This window comes from Rosa rugosa, chromosome 6 (genome assembly GCF_958449725.1).
Source record: "Rosa rugosa chromosome 6, drRosRugo1.1, whole genome shotgun sequence".
Classification (NCBI taxonomy): domain Eukaryota; kingdom Viridiplantae; phylum Streptophyta; class Magnoliopsida; order Rosales; family Rosaceae; genus Rosa; species Rosa rugosa.
The window spans coordinates 24,558,317-24,576,214 of NC_084825.1; the positions used below are offsets into that span (position 1 = coordinate 24,558,317).

Here is a 17,898-nt window from a genome sequence, read left to right on the forward strand (position 1 = left end):
GACTTTTTTTTTTTTTGTTTGGTAATACAATAGCAGTACACAAAGACCAGAAGGCCAGAAGAAACATAGTAAGAAAGCATAACATAAATCAAACTAAAACAAAAGCCAAACTATGATAGTTAGAATAATACCTAGTCAACCCAGATATATATATAGTTAGAATTTACACACCAGCATTCTAATCATATTGATATCAAATTGTGAGAATTGAAAACAAAGAATTATTTGGTCTCTACTGGTTTCAAAATTTTACCAAGTATTGTAGTTAGCTATTTTTGGTCGTTCATTTTTCTCCTCTTGGCTTTTTTTATCAAAGTTTATTTACTTTCAGGAACAACAACAAGAACACAATGTTAGATTAGAGTCCACAAAAGACTACACCAACCAATTTACAACTAATCAGGTGAATGACGTTGAATACTATTCACAATTGTTGTGCAAAAGTGTAAATCATATATATATATATTTGAAATTCTCTTTATCCTCTTGTTCATACAGATGTAGCACATGCCATATATTAGATAAAGAAAAATTGTGATTTAGAGTATAGAATATAAATCCCATCATTGCTAGGCTCTCAATCCCTTAATTGTATGTTTGATGAACATTAAAGCAAAATGATGGGCATATCAGATGGCTATATAACAAGGCTAGCACCTTTGATGGTAATTAGTTAGTTGTTTGCAGAGCTTGCATAGGTGCCCTGTAGTAATTAAATTGGTTGCAGATTATGTAGGTAAGCCTTCTCCTATAGAGTTATAGAATTGTATGCAAAAGTCCAAATGATTTATATATGTGATTATGGAGTTGTTTGTTTGCAAAGCTTGCAATATACATGTATATATAGGGTACATATAGAATTACTTGGACTAAGCGTTGTATGCAAAAGTCTAAATGATATATATGTGGTTTGTGCATATTTTCGAAAGTAAAGGTGCATTAGTTCAATGGGTTTATTCTGTTGGTAGGAAGAATAATATGGTGATTATCATTCGGAGATCTAATACAGGTTCTATTGGAAATAAGAAAAAAAGACCTAAATTGAGATTTTGTTGTGAACGGGGTGGTGACTATAAGCGTGTTCTGAAATCCAGCACCAATATGAAAAAGATTAATGTAGAGAGCAAGGAAAAAGCTGATGGATCTAGTAAAAAGAAAGAGTGCCCAAGGGTTAGTGGTACAAAAAAATGTGGGTGTCCATTTGCATTTAGGGGCATAAATATTGTTGGAAATGAATGAGTGTTGGAGGTGACATGTTGAGTACATAATCATCCTCATTCCCAACCATTCCATGGTCATTCTTATGCTGGGAGATTATTTAATTAAGGAAGAATATGCAATATATGTTAGTGAACATGACAAATAGTTTGATGAAACCAAAGGACATTTTGACCGCCCTAAAGAAACGAGATTTAGAAAATGTAACAACCATGAAGACGATATACAATGCGAGGAAAGTACATAGAAATTTTAAGTTGTTTAATTTCTTTTTCTGTCAGTTTTCTACATAGAAATTTGTACCTCGTTATCTAGTAGAAATATGAGGATTTATGTTTGACCTTTGAACAATGATAAGATGATTATGCATATTCATATGTTCTATAGTACCTAGCTAGCTTTTGATAGGACTCGTCAATGTCACATGCACAAGTTCATGGAAGAAAGACTAAACAATACTATAGAAGCGACAAAATCAATTGAAAAAGAGAGACTACCACCTAGAGATTTTTTTTTTTTTCAAGGTAAACTAGGATTATGAATTGTTCAAAATTTGAAGGAGGTCCATCTACCAATTTTGGAGGTATGAATATATAGAATCTAAAAATAAAAAAAGACTTTTATTGATTTTATTGGATGATGGGCATTTTGGAAAAATTAGGGAGGTGTAGATAGCATATTGGTTATTTGTAAAAGTAAGTTGGAGGTCTATTAAGTGGAGAGGTCCAAATACCAATTTTGGAGGTATGAATAGAAACTCCCAAGATAAATCAACCAGGTAAAAAAACATAAAGAAATAATTGTAAAATTGAGGGAAGATGAAAATTTCACTATTGTTCAGACCGCAAAAGTAGAAACACACTCACAGAGGAAAAAAAAAATTTGCTTTTGATTTTTGTTTTCTAATAGTGCTTCATTTCCACTGGACAAATCAAAATTTTCTTCTGGTATTAACTTTTGTGGCTCCCTATTCTTCTATTTCATTTTGAAAATATGGAAGCCTTTGATAGGTAATAAATATAGTCAAGTTCGTAGGCCTTATTTGGTCTTCTTCTTTGATTAAATGTTGTTTAATAGCACTTTGTTCAAAAGAAAGTCTTTTTAATTGGCTGCTGCAAGCCTGCAACTTTGGGACTTGTCGTATCAATTTGTATTATATATTAATATATTATTTGAAGCATTGGGGCATATCTCTTTATTTTAGAGTTGAAAACATTGGGCTGTGAGGGCATCTATACGCTAGATCATCTATATGTGCTAGTATAACTATGCTTATAGGGGTTATAACCACTGCAAGTGGCCTAGTGGTTCTTGCCTAGTTGAGTGTGCTCCCCAACCTAGGTTCGAACCCCGAAACTGTCAAAATGGCCAGGCACTATGCTGCAATGCACAGTTGGAGCATTTCACATGCGCTGAAGGGGTTTATGGTTTATCTTGAGCCTAGGAAGCCTTTGGGTTCCCCTTAACAAAGTAAAAAAAAAAATTGCTTATAGGGGTTAATTGGGTCCGGCAATGATAGTATCTATGTGCTTCACAGTATAATGAAACACAGAGCACAGCCCTATATATTGTAAATTAAAGCTTCTTGGTTATAGGGTTAGAAGGAGAGAGAATGGCTACTATACAAGATGAAGGAGACGCAATAAAGCTAGTCTACAAGGCATCAGTTGCGGGGTGCGTATCTACCTTAAACGAATTGATCGAAACAAGCCCACTCATTCTTAGAAAGTTTTCTTTGACTACTTTCACTGAAACTCCCTTGCATGTATCTGCTTTGCTCGGCCACCATGACTTTACCAGAACCCTTCTCACTCATAATCCCAACCTCGCGAAGGAGTTGGACTCTTTCAGACGCTCACCTCTCCACTTGGCTTCTGCCGAGGGCCACGAGGAGATCGTTCAAGTTTTGTTACATGCAGATCATGTCGATGTCTGCTTGTTTCATGATCAGGATGGCAGAATTCCGCTTCACTATTCAGCCATGAGAGGACGACTTGGGGTCCTCAAGAAGTTGATACGAGCAAAGCCAGAGTCCATATTTGTTTCGGTTCTGAATAGATCAAGAGAAACGGCTTTGCACTTGTGTGTTAAATATAATCAATTGGAGTGCTTGAAACTGTTAGTCGAACATGTGGGTGAACAAAGATCAGAATTCCTCCACTCAAAAGACACTGTTGGTGGCCAGACTATCCTGCACTTGGCTTTGGTTCTGAAGCAAACTGAGGTATGTAACATATGGAGAACTTAACTAGCGTATTTTCAGGAAATCGATCAAGTTCCGATTTTTTACTAAAAGAAAGTTGTTTTTGTTACTAAATGTTTACATATTTACCGGATATTTCTTCTTGAAAACATATATAATCAATTGGAGGGGATAAAGTAATCTGAAGGTCTTATATCACAAAAATGGAAGCTAATTAGCTGTTAGGGTAGTTTAATTTAATTTGCCTAATTGCCTCGATCTATTTTTCAATAGGCAGCAAACTAATTTTTAACTACCGTAGAAATTGTGCAGACTATAAGGTACCTGCTTTCTATACCTATTATACGAGAAGAAGCAAATGATGTGATCAGATCTTATGTCTTGGAGCACAACTCAGGAGATATCAGAAATCTTGAACTTCAACAAATTGTGATCGGCCACAACGATGACCACCACCATCAGCAACCATTGTCATCTGTACCGCCAGGAATGACTAGTGCTAATGTTCTTGACAACAATGCAGCGGAAAAAGTGTCAAAGGCAAGGTGGAGGACCAAGCTAATGAAATACCTGAATTACCCAACTGATTGGCTGGAAGATACCCGTGGCGTGCTGATTGTTGTGGCCGGCATGATTGCAACGATGACTTTCCAAGCTGCGGTTAATCCACCAGGTGGTGTTTGGCAAGTAAATAATACGGATTCTACAATTAATAGTTCTGGAAGTCCTTCCTCAACCGAGTCACAGACATGTTACGCTGGAAGTGCAGTTTTAGCCTGTGCAACGGACTCTGGACTTGATCACATCTTCTTGTTGTTCATGAATTTCAATACCATCTCCTTCCTTGCTTCTTTGAGTGTTACTTTTTTACTTATTAGCGGTTTTCCTCTCCATAACCGGCTTTGTATGTGGCTCTTATCAATGGGTATGTGTATCGTTCTCTCTTGCCTGGCACTAAGCTATCTAGTTGTTGTGATCATGATCATCCCTAATCAGGCTTTCGAGCTTTATAGTAGTACTACTTACAATATTATCATCTACGTTTGGATTTCGTTGGTTGGCATGGTCGTTTTAATCCACACACTTCGCTTTTTCATTTGGCTGGGGAAGAGGCTGCGTCGCAGATTCAGACATAATTAAGGTTCCAGTAGTGTCTCATGAACATGGACAGTAACACAGCAGAACCTGTGACCACCTTCAATTCGCTTCACCCGTTGCTGTATCTCATCTAGTTAAGAAAACATCAATAAGGGCCTTGGTGTACTTATTACAAAACGTACACTAAGCATGTGTTTTTCTCTGTAATTTGCTTGATTGGATTGTCGTAATAGTTTCTATACATCTATATCGTGAAAAGCTGTTTAATTAATGTTATTCAAAGTGCATCAATAATCCCTACTGTTTCATCATTACTGTTAAAACTAATTTGATTATTGCGTGAGTGAACACAGACATGAAGTTAATTGCCAGTCGTCCAATGCTTAATCTTTGGTGTCAAACTATTTGTTAAACACTTTATCGCATGATCCGACGCAATGGCGACAGAAATTTCATACCACAAGAGCTATTGATAGAATCATTATTCTCACGATTACAGGAAGAAAAAACTTGTTACCCAAATATATATAAATTAGAACTAAACACTAATTACTATCTATACTTTGTTCTCTAAACAATTCAGTCTCTTACCTTCCTAATTAAACAGTCTCAAATTCTCACCTAATAGTTCTAAAATGCCTATTATACCCTGTTTTTTTTTCTTTCTCTCTCTCTTATAATATTTTTTCTGCTTACCTCTTCTACCTCTTCCACCACCGAGCTCTCTCTCTCCTCCTTACCGAAATTATGATTTAAAATTAACTCAATGAAATTCAGAGCAAGGACTAGTAAATCAAAGGAGGTCTTCAATCGGCCTTTCCAGGACGAAGGAAATATGCCAGCCGAATTCAAAGCGGACCTACAATCGTTCACCGCGCATGCGGTGTCTAGTAACCGTTGAAACCCGAGGCTCTTAGAGCAAGTTCACCCATTGGGTCACCAGGTCACGGTCACCAGGGCACCAGGGCAGGACACTATTCACTGCCACCGGATCTTTGCCTCCACCCGTTGGGTCAGGGTCACCAGTCAGTTACTGTTCATCGAATATTTTATTAATTTGTTTTTGTAAAATGAGAAATGTATGATGTAAATAAATAGTATTGATAAACAATTTGAAAATGCAATCAAAAAAAAAATTTTTGGTAGACAAATTATATGTCCACCGACACTCTTTTTTTTTTTTTTTTTTAACTCGACCGACACTTTTATCACATATACACTACCGACAAAGTTTTTGAAAAGTGTGAAAATATTTAAAACTCCACCGACACTTTTATCATGTACACCACCGACAAAGTTTTTGAAAAGTGTGAATTTTTTTTGCTTTTGCATCGACAATTTTGTCCACCGACACCACCGACAAAGTTTTTGAAAAGTGTGAAATTTTTTTTAACTCCACCGACAATTTTGTCCACTGACACCACCGACAAGTTTTTTGAAAAGTGTGAAAATATTTTAAAATCCACCGACACTTTTATCACATGCACACCACCGAAATTTTTTTTGAAATGAGTGAGAGATAACCCACCGACACTTTTATGTGTGAAAAAAATCAATAAATAGACATGATACGCTCACTACATACACATACCATTCGAGCTTAACAAACCTTCACCCTTTCTACTTCTCTACCATTACATATTTCCTAAATTTCCCTCGTTGCAATGAACAATTTGTGGGATCAAATTCGACGGTCTCAGGATGAAGATGATGAAGAGATGATGGCCACCAACGCCATTGTCATCGCTGCAGTTGCAGAAGAATCTGGAAACCAACACCGAGGGCGCGGTTCTTATCCGGGTCGTGCACCAAATGAGGAACGACTTAGAGAAGAAAGGGGCAAAGGTATGTTGGCCGACTACTTTGTCGACCGGCCAGTGTTCAAAGATCCGGTGTTCCGAACACGTTACAGGATGAGTCTCAATCTCTTCAAGCGTATATCTACTGACCTTTGCCAGTATGATCGTTACTTTGTGCAAAGGTCAGATGCTACCGGCAAAGTCAGACTGCTTCCGGAGCAGAAGATGACAGCTGCCTTGCGAATGCTTGCTTACGGTGCAGGGGCAGATCAATGTGCTGAGTATTGTCGGATGGCGAAATCCACCTCCGTCGCAGCCCTTCAGCACTTTACACGAGGAATTGTTGATCTTTACTCAGCAGAATACCTCCGCGCTCCTACTGCAGCGGACCTCAGACGACTTCTTGCCAAAGCTGAGAGGAGAGGTTTTCCAGGAATGATTGGGAGCATCGACTGTATGCATTGGCAATGGAAGAATTGTCCGACAGGTTGGGCTGGAGAATATAGTGGTAGGAAACAGATCCCCACTATCATCCTGGAAGCAATCGCATCTTACGACACCTGGATTTGGCACGCATTCTTTGGAATGCCCGGGGCATGCAACGACCTGAACGTCTTAGCAAAGTCTCCGTTGTTTGATGAGCTTACCGCCGGTAGAGCACCTCTGATCCAATTCCAAGTTAACAACAGAGCTCACAGTCTAGGGTACTATCTCGCCGACGGTATTTATCCTCGATGGGTAACTTTCTTGAAAACTGTTCGAAATCCTACACGCCCCAAGGAAATCGAGTTTGCAAAGGCTCAAGAGGGGTATAGGAAAGATGTAGAGAGATGTTTTGGTATATTACAGTCAAGGTTTGGTATTGTTAGAGGAGCTACTCGTGGGTGGCATAAAGAGGACCTTCAATACATTATGTTAACGTGTATTATATTACACAACATGATTGTCGAAAATGAACGACCTGAAGACAGCGATGATGAGTTGGAGTCCGATGATGAGGAAGCTAACAATATGAGGCCCAGGATTGCTGAGGTATGGGAGGGACCAACCGGTAGAGACTTTGATCCTGTTGGTAGAGATGCTCATCATATGAACGGATTCATGGACCGCTACCAACAAATTAGATCTGACCAAAGTCACTCCAACCTTCAGGAAGACCTCATTCAACACTTTTGGGAATTTCAAGGCAATAGGAGTATCTAGATCTCCTATTTGTGCGTGTTTTCTATTAGTTTTTATGTTTCGCATCTTATGTTTGTGTGGTTTCTACTTTAGTTTTTATGTTTTTAATTATGTTTGTGCGGTTTCATTTAGCTTTTCATTTCTTGTTGGTATTATTAAAATAAATTTTCATTTCATCAATCTAATATTACATAAGTGCTAAACAAAGCATTGGAATCATAACAATACAATTATTTAAAATATATAACTCCCTAATTTTCCTAATCCTCATCTTCATTAGGAATCCAATTTGTGTTTGTGGGGTCATCCATATGGTTGGGGTTGGTGGATTCACCCGAAGAGAAAGGTGGGGAAGGGACACCACCGGTGAATGGTGGTTGTGGGAAGCCACCGGGGAAAGGAGATTGTGGATAATACCCACCGGGGAATGGTGGTTGTGGATAGCCACCGGGGAAAGGAGGTTGTGGATAACCACCGGGGAAAGGAGGTTGTGGATAGCCACCGACAAAAGGAGGTTGTGGATAATATCCACCGGTGAATGGTGGTTGTGGGAAGCCAGATCCACGGGTTACATCTTCAGCTTCTTTCTCCGCAATTTTTTTTTGTTTTCTTTGCCAGTAACTCTTTTTGGTTGGCGTCATCTTACTTGTGTCCATCTCCATAATACGCTCTTCCCTCTCTTGATTTTTGAATTCCCTCTCTTGAATATCCAATTGCAAGCGTATATAATCTCGTTGTTGTTGGTCACGGAGATGTCGAGCATATTCCTCATCACGTTTCTCCTTGGCAGACAACATTGATGTTTGGTTGGTTGCTATAGTCTCCACAGTGGCTGTCAGAGGACTGGAATCATTAGATGCTTTCTTTCCGTTCCGAAGAGCTTCTTTGGCAGCCTTCTTTCCTTGAGGCCTCACCGAAGGATTGGGAGTTGCATCGGCGTTTACCTCATCTGCATCTATGTCCAACTGGACATGAGAATCAGGAATGGATTGTTGTGTGTGCATCCGTTCAGTTCCTCCCCTGGAGGTTCCTCCAGTCGAAGAGGAATGGTTTGGAATGTCATCAAATTGTTGAAACCCCTTAACAATCTCGTAACATTCTAAACTAATGAAATCACCTTTTTTTGGTTTTCCTTTCGATTTGGTCATCGCAGCTCTCCACAAATCTTGTGCTTGACGTAGCTATTTAATTTAAACAAAAAAGTATACATCTATTAGTACAAATATAAAAGAGGTACAATGTATCAACTATTTAAATATAAGGTGAGTATAATGTATAATTTAAATAAAATGAAGTCTAAAGTATGATTATGAAGTCCTAATTTGAAGTATAATTATCAACTAAATTTTAATATATCAACTAATAATTTAAAGTATAATTATCAACAAAATATTTCAACTAATAATTTAAAGTAAGATGTATCAACTAATTAAATTTTAATATACACTAAAAGAATCATAAAAATTAATATTCGTGTTACACTACAAATTCATACCTCATCAATCATATTTGCACAACTCTTGTACCATAGCTTTGCTTGCCTTAACGCACAATGCCAAGCATAAAGTTCGACTTTCAAGGTTTTCCACCTCCCTTGAAAAGCTTGCAATGATCGGACATATCCATCCCAATGTTCGGCATAGTGTTGGCGTACCTCTATCCATAGATCATCTTTTCTTCGTTCCGTACCCTTTGCCGGATCTTGGCTAACAGCCCTCCAAGACTTGCACAATTGAATGTCTTCATTAGTCTGCCAACGTGTCCCGTCAATACTTGGATCTCCTACGGGTTGGACAATCGTATTGCCTCGTACACTCATATTGGAATAAAAAAATTGTAGAGTATGAAAGCTTTGAGGAGAAGGAACAAAAAAATATTGAGGAAGAAAGATGATTTTTTTGGTGTGAGAAGTAAAATAGGAGGTAAGGTATTTATAGAAAATTTTGGTTATATTTTTTTTTGTTACCGTTGAAATCTAACGGTCTTTTTTTTTTTTTTTAACCTCTGCAAAACGGTATTTTGATCTCCAGCCGTCAGATCCATTTCACTTTCATAAGCAACGGTCCAGATCTGTGGACCGTTGCATTCAAATCTGCACAGGGCCACCAACGGCTACAAGCCACGTAGCCACACATATCCACAAAACGACAAAATAACGAAAGCAACGCGCCTGTTGCTTGTGTCGCCGCTAGAAGACAGGAAACTGAAGCTCACTCCCCCCCCAAGGCGCGTCTCCCCGAGCTACTTCCTGTTGGGCCAGGCTGGCATCCTGGGTCACGGGCTCAGTCACCCTCGTCCCCGAGTTCGTGACCTGGGCCTCCCACTGTGGTTTTGCCCCAAACCCGGTGGAAGTGTGAATAGTGGAGCTGGGTCACCAATTATGCTGCTTTTGACGTGGTGCCCGGGCAATAGGATGCCCGGTGAACTTGCCCTTAGGAGGCTTTGAAAGATGGTAGATTAGGAGGTGGTGCTCTTAGCCTTATGACGGTGCCGCTCAGACAAGGTCGTAAATGGTGAATCAAATCTCAGCAGAAGCTGAGATTCTGGCAAGGCGAGTAAGACGTTGTCGGGCATCGGCTGGTGGTGAGGTTTCAAGGATAGCTTGACGATGCTTGCACAATAGCTAGATTTTTTTTTTTTTTTACATTTAAAAAAAAAATAATTAAAAAAAAAAAAAAAACACCATATGACTCTTCTGATATGTCTCAGCCAAATAGACATTGGCAGACCTATTATAAGGCCATCTCCAGTAGGAGAGGGCTATATTGGGGCCAGGGCTATAATTTAGTCCCAGAAATATTATTTTTTATTCTTGAAATGGTGAACCATCTCCAGTAAGGCAGAGCTAAATTTTTGCCCTTTCAAGTATTTTATAGTTTTAAATTATGTTTTTCAAATTTATCATTTTATTATATTATAATAATATTTTAATTTAGACCAAAATTAATTTTGTTAAAGTGTATGTTTGGATGAGGTATCTATGTGGTATTTTTTATAACATTTTCGGATAGGATTTTTAAGTGTCACGTGCCCCTTCGCAAGTAAATCCCTAGATTCCCAATTAGATATACTGTCGACGTGGCAAAACTAATCATTGTAGACCTTATCAAATTTTCGGATAGTATTTGTGAATGCCACGTGTCGCATTGTGATCAACTCCCTAGATTTTCGATTAGATTTTATGCATACGTGGCTATTCTATCTTCAGCTTCAAACCTCAATAAAAAGAGGTATTTCGATTGCATATATCACTATCTCATCTATTTCTTCTCTAATTGTTTGCTTAGTTTATAAATTTTTCTTATATTTTGCAATGAATTACAACTGGTTTTCTCAGTGGAATGAGAGGCAATGTGAAGACGAGGAAGATGACGAAGAAGATGAAGAATATGATGCGCAGAGGCGAAAAAATACAACACAACTTATGGCAGAAGCAGTTAGCTGGTTGGCTACTAACCCACTCCATCAACAACCGCAATGGGGAAGTTCTGTTCCAGGCCGCGCTACCGGTCACCGATCACGCGAGATAGCGAATGAAAAGTTGTTAAATGATTAAGTTGTTGCTAACCCTGTGTACCCTGCCGAAACTTTCAGACGACGTTACAGGATGAGGCGTGAAGTGTTCCTCCGCATGTTAAAGCATGTCCAGACGGCAAACCCATACTTTAGGCAGTCACAAGATTGTGCTGGGCGTCTAGGCTTCTCGCCTCACCAGAAATTGACATGCGCTCTTCGAATGCTAGCTACTGCATGCTCGGCTGATTCCTTAGATGAATCATTCCGTATGCCTGAATCGACCGCCATTGAGAACCTTAGTCGATTTTGTCGTACTATTGTCACCATTTATCAAGAACGCTATCTTCGGGCTCCTACAACAGAAGATTTGGATAAGCTTTTACAAAGAGCTGAGCGACGAGGATTTCCTAGAATGATAGGTTCACTTGATTGTATGCATTGGCAGTGGAAAAATTGTCCAGTGGGATGGCAAGGCAGCTTCAGTGCCAAATCAAAAAAAACAACCATTGTTCTTGAAGTTGTGGCATGTCCAGACACTTGGATCTGACATGCTTTCTTTGGAATCCCTAGAGCCCAAAATGACATCACTGTTCTTGGACATTCACCATTATTTTATGCTGTAACAGCAGGTGAGGCACCACAACTTAATTACCATGTCAACGGGACTCCTTACGAGTTTGGGTACTACCTTGCTGATGGCATCTATCCTAAGTGGGTGACACTTGTGCAATCAATCAAACATCCTGAGAATGATGTAGAAGTGTACTTTTCCACCAAGCAGGAGGTGTACCGCAAGGATGTCGAAAGAGCATTTGGGATTCTGCAAGCACGATTTGCAATTATTAGGCAACCTGCAAGAGGTTGGGAGCGAGAATCATTATCGACAATCATGTTGGCTTGCATAATACTTCATAACATGATTGTTAAGGATGAACGAGATGACTACTACAATGGTGAGTCCGACGATGATGATCCGAATCCAAATAGGTCGAGGAGAGCTCGGGCAAGAATATATGATGGCCCAAATTTGCCGCGTAATCCAAGAACCGGACATATCACAATGACTGAATACATGTCTCGTTACCAAAAGATACGCTCTTGTGTTGGAAATAATAATCTACGAAATGACCTTATCCAACATGTTTGGTCAAATAGACGATGCTAGGAGAATATCTACGCTAGCTAGGTGAGGTAATAATTGACAATTTATTGTCATGTCATAATCCTCATCAATAAATGTTGTTGTTTTTTTTATTCTTGTTATTATTATTATGTGGCCTGTTTTAGTTTTCTTTTGATTATGTGGTTGCTTACTTTAATTTGTAATGAATAAAAGTTGTATTTAATTTTTCTTCATGTTCCAACCATTTTATTTTATAATATTAAAATTGCATAAACTTCATTGACATAAAACAAATTCGACCGCCTACATTTCTACATAACTTGAACAATTTATTAAGAAAACATTGACCGAATTGATAAAATAACCAAACTATTCGTCATCTTCGGATGCCATACGTGGATGATAGTCATCTTTGGTTGCCATACGTGGATGGCAGTCATTGGATGTTGTGGCGGAATTAGGAAACAACTCACGTGCCCTTAGCCTTTCAAGAGCTTCCCTCTTCTTCCCATCAAAATATGCCTTGCTCCTTGGAGTAAAATCAACGGTTTGCATCATTACAATGGCTTCTTCCCTCTTCCTCTCTCGTCGATCCTCCTTCATTTTCTCTCTTATGGCTTTTGCCTCTTCCGCTTTGATGTTTTCTTCCCTCATTTGCTCTATGTTAGCCAATAATTTTTCTTGAAAGACTTTCTCCTCCTTTTCTTTTGGCCTTCAATTTATGTTTTCTTGCCATATTTCGTCTCATTGGTCTAGGAAGGGAATCCGGAGTCGAAGTTGGTGTCGAAGTAGATCCGTTTGGCTCTTCATCATCCTCCAAGGAAATAGGGAGTTTCTTTGCACCGGTGATGGACCAAAGTTTTCTAGTGGTGGATCATCAAACGTCACCCAACTATTGCTACACAAATTGTAACAACTTTGATGGCGAAAATTTTTTCCATTCATATCGTCCTTGTAGAAATCTTCGGCTAAGTATTGCTATAACAAAAATAAAAATTATATAATAACAACAAGAATAGTTTCATGAAAAAAAAGTCTAAATAAAGAGGAGTATTAAATTCGTACCACAAACATGTTTCTCCATTTTTGAACATCCAGTTTTGACTTGATCTTGAGTTACCTGCTATATGTCCACTCTTGCAAGAATCTACAACAGCTTCTGTGTCCATGATTTTTCCCAGTGCATTGTTAACAATCAAGACTCCCTTCTTGAGCTTCGAAATTCTCTCTTCATTGAAAAGTCCCTTAGACAATTAAAGATTCTATTACAGTTCAATCAAAATATACATACTGATGAATATAGTTACACTTGCCAATCCTATATTGTGACATTGTTGAATTCATCCGACAACCATTGAATTTCTTAAATGTTGCAATATTAACATTGATATATATTCAAGTAATAACATTACTATAATAGAAAGGACAAATGAAAATATAAAGTAAAACCATCACACAAAACTCGATCACAAAAAGCTAAATTGTTGTCCAATAGCAGGTTAACACTTACTTGACAAATGAGAACAGTATTGAATATCAACATGTTTAGCATGATAATTGGAATCAGGTTCAAAATTGAGCACAAGCAGGACAATAACTTGGTATAAACTATAAAGCTTGTGTTCTAATGAAAATTTATTAAAAAGACACCAAAAAGGCTTATTCCGCAAGTCTAACAATAAAATGATAAAAACACTGATAATTTGGCTTACATGACCGTCATGACATCAAGAACAACCATGTACCCAAACCCTAAATTTATTCTCGACATGCATCTGTAATGGAAAAAGATACTACGCACTAGAACAACCAATTAACTATAAATTTATTATTTTTAGGATGCATTTCGCGTCTTGACGGAACTCAATCCAAGATAAGTACTATAACACTCAAAACACACATCACATGTGCATGAAACTATAAAGCTCAATAGAAATCTAAAACCAAACCCATGTTTTAATCGACCCCATTTAAGAACGATGAGTGTAAAATAAAAACAAGGTAGTCCTAGCTGCAAAGTGATTGAAAAATGATAAAGAAAAATCAAATAACATTTATGACTACAACACTAACCAAATGTGCGCATAAACTTCCTCATCATCTCAAGCATCAACTCTTTTCAAGTGCCCCAATTCTGAAATCGAAACAATCTTTTCAAATGATGACTCCAAGTACAACCAACTATAAGAAGAGAAAATCCAAATGGTAAAATCTCAAACATAAGATAAGACAAGACAATCAAAGTAATCAAATAACAAAAACCCAGAATCATTCGCAAATGAAGTGAAATTGAAGCGAATTCTTAGAAACCGCTAAATTTGGAATTAGATTTAAATAATATTCTTCTATATGAACATGCAAAAATAAAAGTGTTGTAAAATAGAAGAAAAGGAAAACACAGTTACAGCGCTGTAATTTTTTGCTTTTATTCTGATTTTCATCGTCTAACGATCGAATCAAATCAATAAATAGCGATCTGCCTTATAGGGACGGTTTCATTCAGATCTTCGATCTGATTCTTCTTGACTATCGCAATTTCATGTCTGGGTAAGGGTCGCTACCTCTATTATGAAACCCAAAACTCTTGGACATGTCTTGGGTCTGAACATCACCTTTGAGATAGGGCGAGAGAGAAAATGGGGCCTGGAGAATAATGTTTGAGAGAGAGAGAGACAGAGATAAAAGAACTAAAATGCGTATAATAAGTAGAGTTTTGCATTTGTTTGCAGTATTCTATAATAGTCATCATTGTAACAATAGTGAGGCCTACTAAAATTTAATTAAAAAAAATGCATATCCACCATTGTAAAGCAATAGTGAGCCCATTTATCCCCACACAATAAAAGATTTTCTAGATAAGACTTTGTGGGAAAGCAGGTCACCATTATCCAATAATTTGTGCCCAAATAATAGTTGTTGTAGCCCACATTTGTTGTAGTGTATGGTCAGCAAATCTTGTTATTCAAAAAATAAAATGAAGGTGCAAACAGTATAAGAGGTTAATGAGAAAATTATATGGATAATCACCCACCTTCTTTGGATAACTACCCTCACTCCCACACCCATCGGGTGTGTAGAAATTTCTTGTTTTTTTTTTTTTTTTTGACTTTGTCAAGGGGAACTCAAAGGCTTCCTAGGCCTAAGATAAACCCCTTCGGCGCATGTGAAATGCTCCAACTGTGCATTGCAGCACAGTGCCTCGCCACTTTGATAGCTTCGGGGTTCGAACCTAGGTTGGGGAGCACACTCAACTAGGCAAGAACCACTAGGCCACTTGCAGTGGTTAAATTAACTTAAATATAAGGATTTTTTATTTCACAGTCACTTTGGTTGACAAAGTAAGTTATTATTATTATTATTTATTTATTTTATTTTATTTTGGGAAAAAAACCATCAATAGTCATTAAGTTATGTCTCATTCAACAATTAACTCACTATATTTTAAAATATATCACTTCACTCACTCACTTTTAAATCATTATTTCACTTAACTCACTATCGTTAGAAGCCTTTAAAGTGGAGGGTATATTTGTCTAAACACTAAAAAATGCATTTTCAACTTCAATGTTTTCCTTTTTTTTCAAATTAAACTTCAATTTTCTATTAGAAAATTCAGAAATTATAAAAATAAAATAAAAAGTTGAAAAAAAAATCTAATAACTTTAGGAAAAAAAATTTCAAGTTGAAAATGTATTTTTAAGTGTTTAGACAAATATATCATCACTTTAACGGCTTCAAACGAGAGATTTAACGACAGTGTGTTAAGTGTAAGATAATATTGAATGTTAGTGAGTTAAGTGATATTGTTGAAAAGTTAGTGAGTTAAGTGTCAAACAGGTCAAAACTGAATAACCATTAATTAATGATATTTTGTTTTTTTTTTTTTAGAAAAGATGCTAAGAAATACCAGAAAATTATATGATAACAGATCGGGGTCTGGCTACCCCTACTACATCGTTAAGTATAATATGCTCACAACAAGGAAGTGGTGTATCTAAGATCAATAACCCCAAGTCCAAGGAAAAAGCAAGATTGTGAGAGCATTAGCAGCAACAAAGAAAAATTTCACGGTAAATATGGACAATTTCACTAACCCAATTCTTCTGTAATTTTTTTTTTTAAAGTAAAATAAGGTCAGCCTTTTATTGAAATTGAAAGATTATAGCGAAACGATGCCAAAAGGCATCAATAAAGAGATAAAGTGCACAAGGAAAAAGATGCAAAAATTGCATCTGAAATACAAAGAATTGAAAATGCAAGAGCAGCAACGTTGAAACGCAGCGCTGATTTTATACTACGGATTGTAGTCGTGTAGTGAATTGAGTAGCCGGTGGTTTGACTACCTATGCAACTCCAACGCACAAATTGACAAAGCCAATTCGTTGCAGAACAGAGGGCAATCTTCCACCTAAAGATCGAAGCCGGCCAAGGTTATTAGAACATGGTCACGTTGGCAGGCGATCTTTCACAAACAAATACCAAAGACTAGTGTCCCGAATCCAATACCAATAACGCACAAGAGTCCCAAGCCATTCCAACAAACAAACAGCCCACAAAAGATAATGTGTCGCGGTCCAAGCCTAAAGTCCACCGGGATCCCAGATCCGAATCCATTTGCAAAACCCACCCGAATTCCAATCCGAATCCAAAACTGAAGAGGCCCAAAACCTACTGCTCTTGTCCACCCACTACAGCTCAGGTCTAAGTCCAAAAAGTCAACTTGAGCCCATAGCCCACAAGGTCGTCTCCTAGTACCTTTATCTGGGCATTCAACTCTGCCGCTAGTGACACACTCAGTCTCCGCCATGCCGCCAATATGGGACGTCTGCCTCATGACGCTAACATCAAAGATCGCCATTTTCCCAGAAAAGGTCGCCTACACCACCAAGTATAGATTCACAAGTCGGTCACGACACTATTAGCGACATGCAATCCGGCCGGAGAAAAGCCCCCTTTCGCACCCACCGATTTACCACCATGTCAGCAGCACCGCTGGGAAGAGGCAACCCACTAAGATCACCGTGGCTTCTACCCGGATCTCAATCCTCCCAATAATCACCGCTATCCTCGATGCAGTACCAACAGTTCGTTGGCCCACCGACATAGCCTCAGCAGTGCCCAAACTCCTCTCAAAATACACACTGCCTCCGAAGACAACGAAGATGAAGAAGAAGAGGCTGAAGCCTGAAATTTTCTCTATGAATGGAATAGGTATAGGTCACGACGAACTAGAAGTGTCGCCGCTCCATAAACCCTAGCAGAGCGCTCTGCTAGGTCTTTTCTTCTTTTCTTTTCTTTTTTCTATAAAAAAGTTTGACATTCTTCAATTAAAATGCCACTTTTAATTAAAATAATGAGTCAATTAAAATAATGAGTCAATGACATATAATGCCACTTTTAATAACTTGATAGATCAATATTTACAAGAATGCCACCTCACTTTTAATTTTAATTATTTATGAAAATGTCATTGTATCAAAACAACTGCTGCATTAACTGAAAAACTACCGTTAACGAACAAAAAAACTACTTTCGGCGAACAAAAAAGCTATTATCGACAAACCGAAATGCTATTGTCAATTTTTAGAAAGTTATTGTCATTTATCATAAAGTCACTACCATCTTTCAAAAATTTATTGTCAACGAACTGACAATAATTTTTTCAGAAGAATAACAGTAGATTTTAGTTTCACTGACAGTAGCTTTTTGGTTCACTAGTAGTAGCTTTTCAGTTAATAACAATAGTTGTTTTTCAGTTA

The 17,898-nt window shown here is 37.8% G+C and overlaps 3 protein-coding genes and 1 long non-coding RNA gene across 4 annotated transcripts; 3 read left to right on the top strand and 1 right to left on the bottom strand.

The window, feature by feature from the left end:
- Positions 1-2,780: 2,780 nt before the first annotated feature.
- Positions 2,781-4,702, top strand: LOC133718861 (ankyrin repeat-containing protein BDA1-like). The gene is made up of 2 exons (XM_062145733.1): positions 2,781-3,442; positions 3,734-4,702. The coding sequence occupies exons 1-2, from the start codon at positions 2,831-2,833 to the stop codon at positions 4,559-4,561; spliced, it is 1,440 nt and encodes a 479-aa protein (XP_062001717.1). The 5' UTR covers positions 2,781-2,830; the 3' UTR covers positions 4,562-4,702.
- Positions 4,703-6,183: 1,481 nt separating this feature from the next.
- LOC133716456 (uncharacterized) lies at positions 6,184-7,521 on the top strand. Its single transcript, XM_062143167.1, has one exon. The coding sequence runs from the start codon at positions 6,184-6,186 to the stop codon at positions 7,519-7,521; it is 1,338 nt and encodes a 445-aa protein (XP_061999151.1).
- Positions 7,522-11,107: 3,586 nt separating this feature from the next.
- LOC133716457 (uncharacterized) lies at positions 11,108-12,181 on the top strand. The gene is made up of 2 exons (XM_062143169.1): positions 11,108-11,447; positions 11,646-12,181. Exons 1-2 carry the CDS (start codon positions 11,108-11,110, stop codon positions 12,179-12,181), a joined length of 876 nt encoding a protein of 291 aa, XP_061999153.1.
- Positions 12,182-12,416: 235 nt separating this feature from the next.
- Positions 12,417-14,801, bottom strand: LOC133713881 (uncharacterized). The gene is made up of 4 exons (XR_009848300.1): positions 14,701-14,801; positions 14,213-14,273; positions 13,205-13,383; positions 12,417-13,117 (listed from the first exon to the last, which is right to left on the bottom strand). It is a non-coding gene; the product is annotated as an uncharacterized LOC133713881 (long non-coding RNA).
- Positions 14,802-17,898: the final 3,097 nt, after the last annotated feature.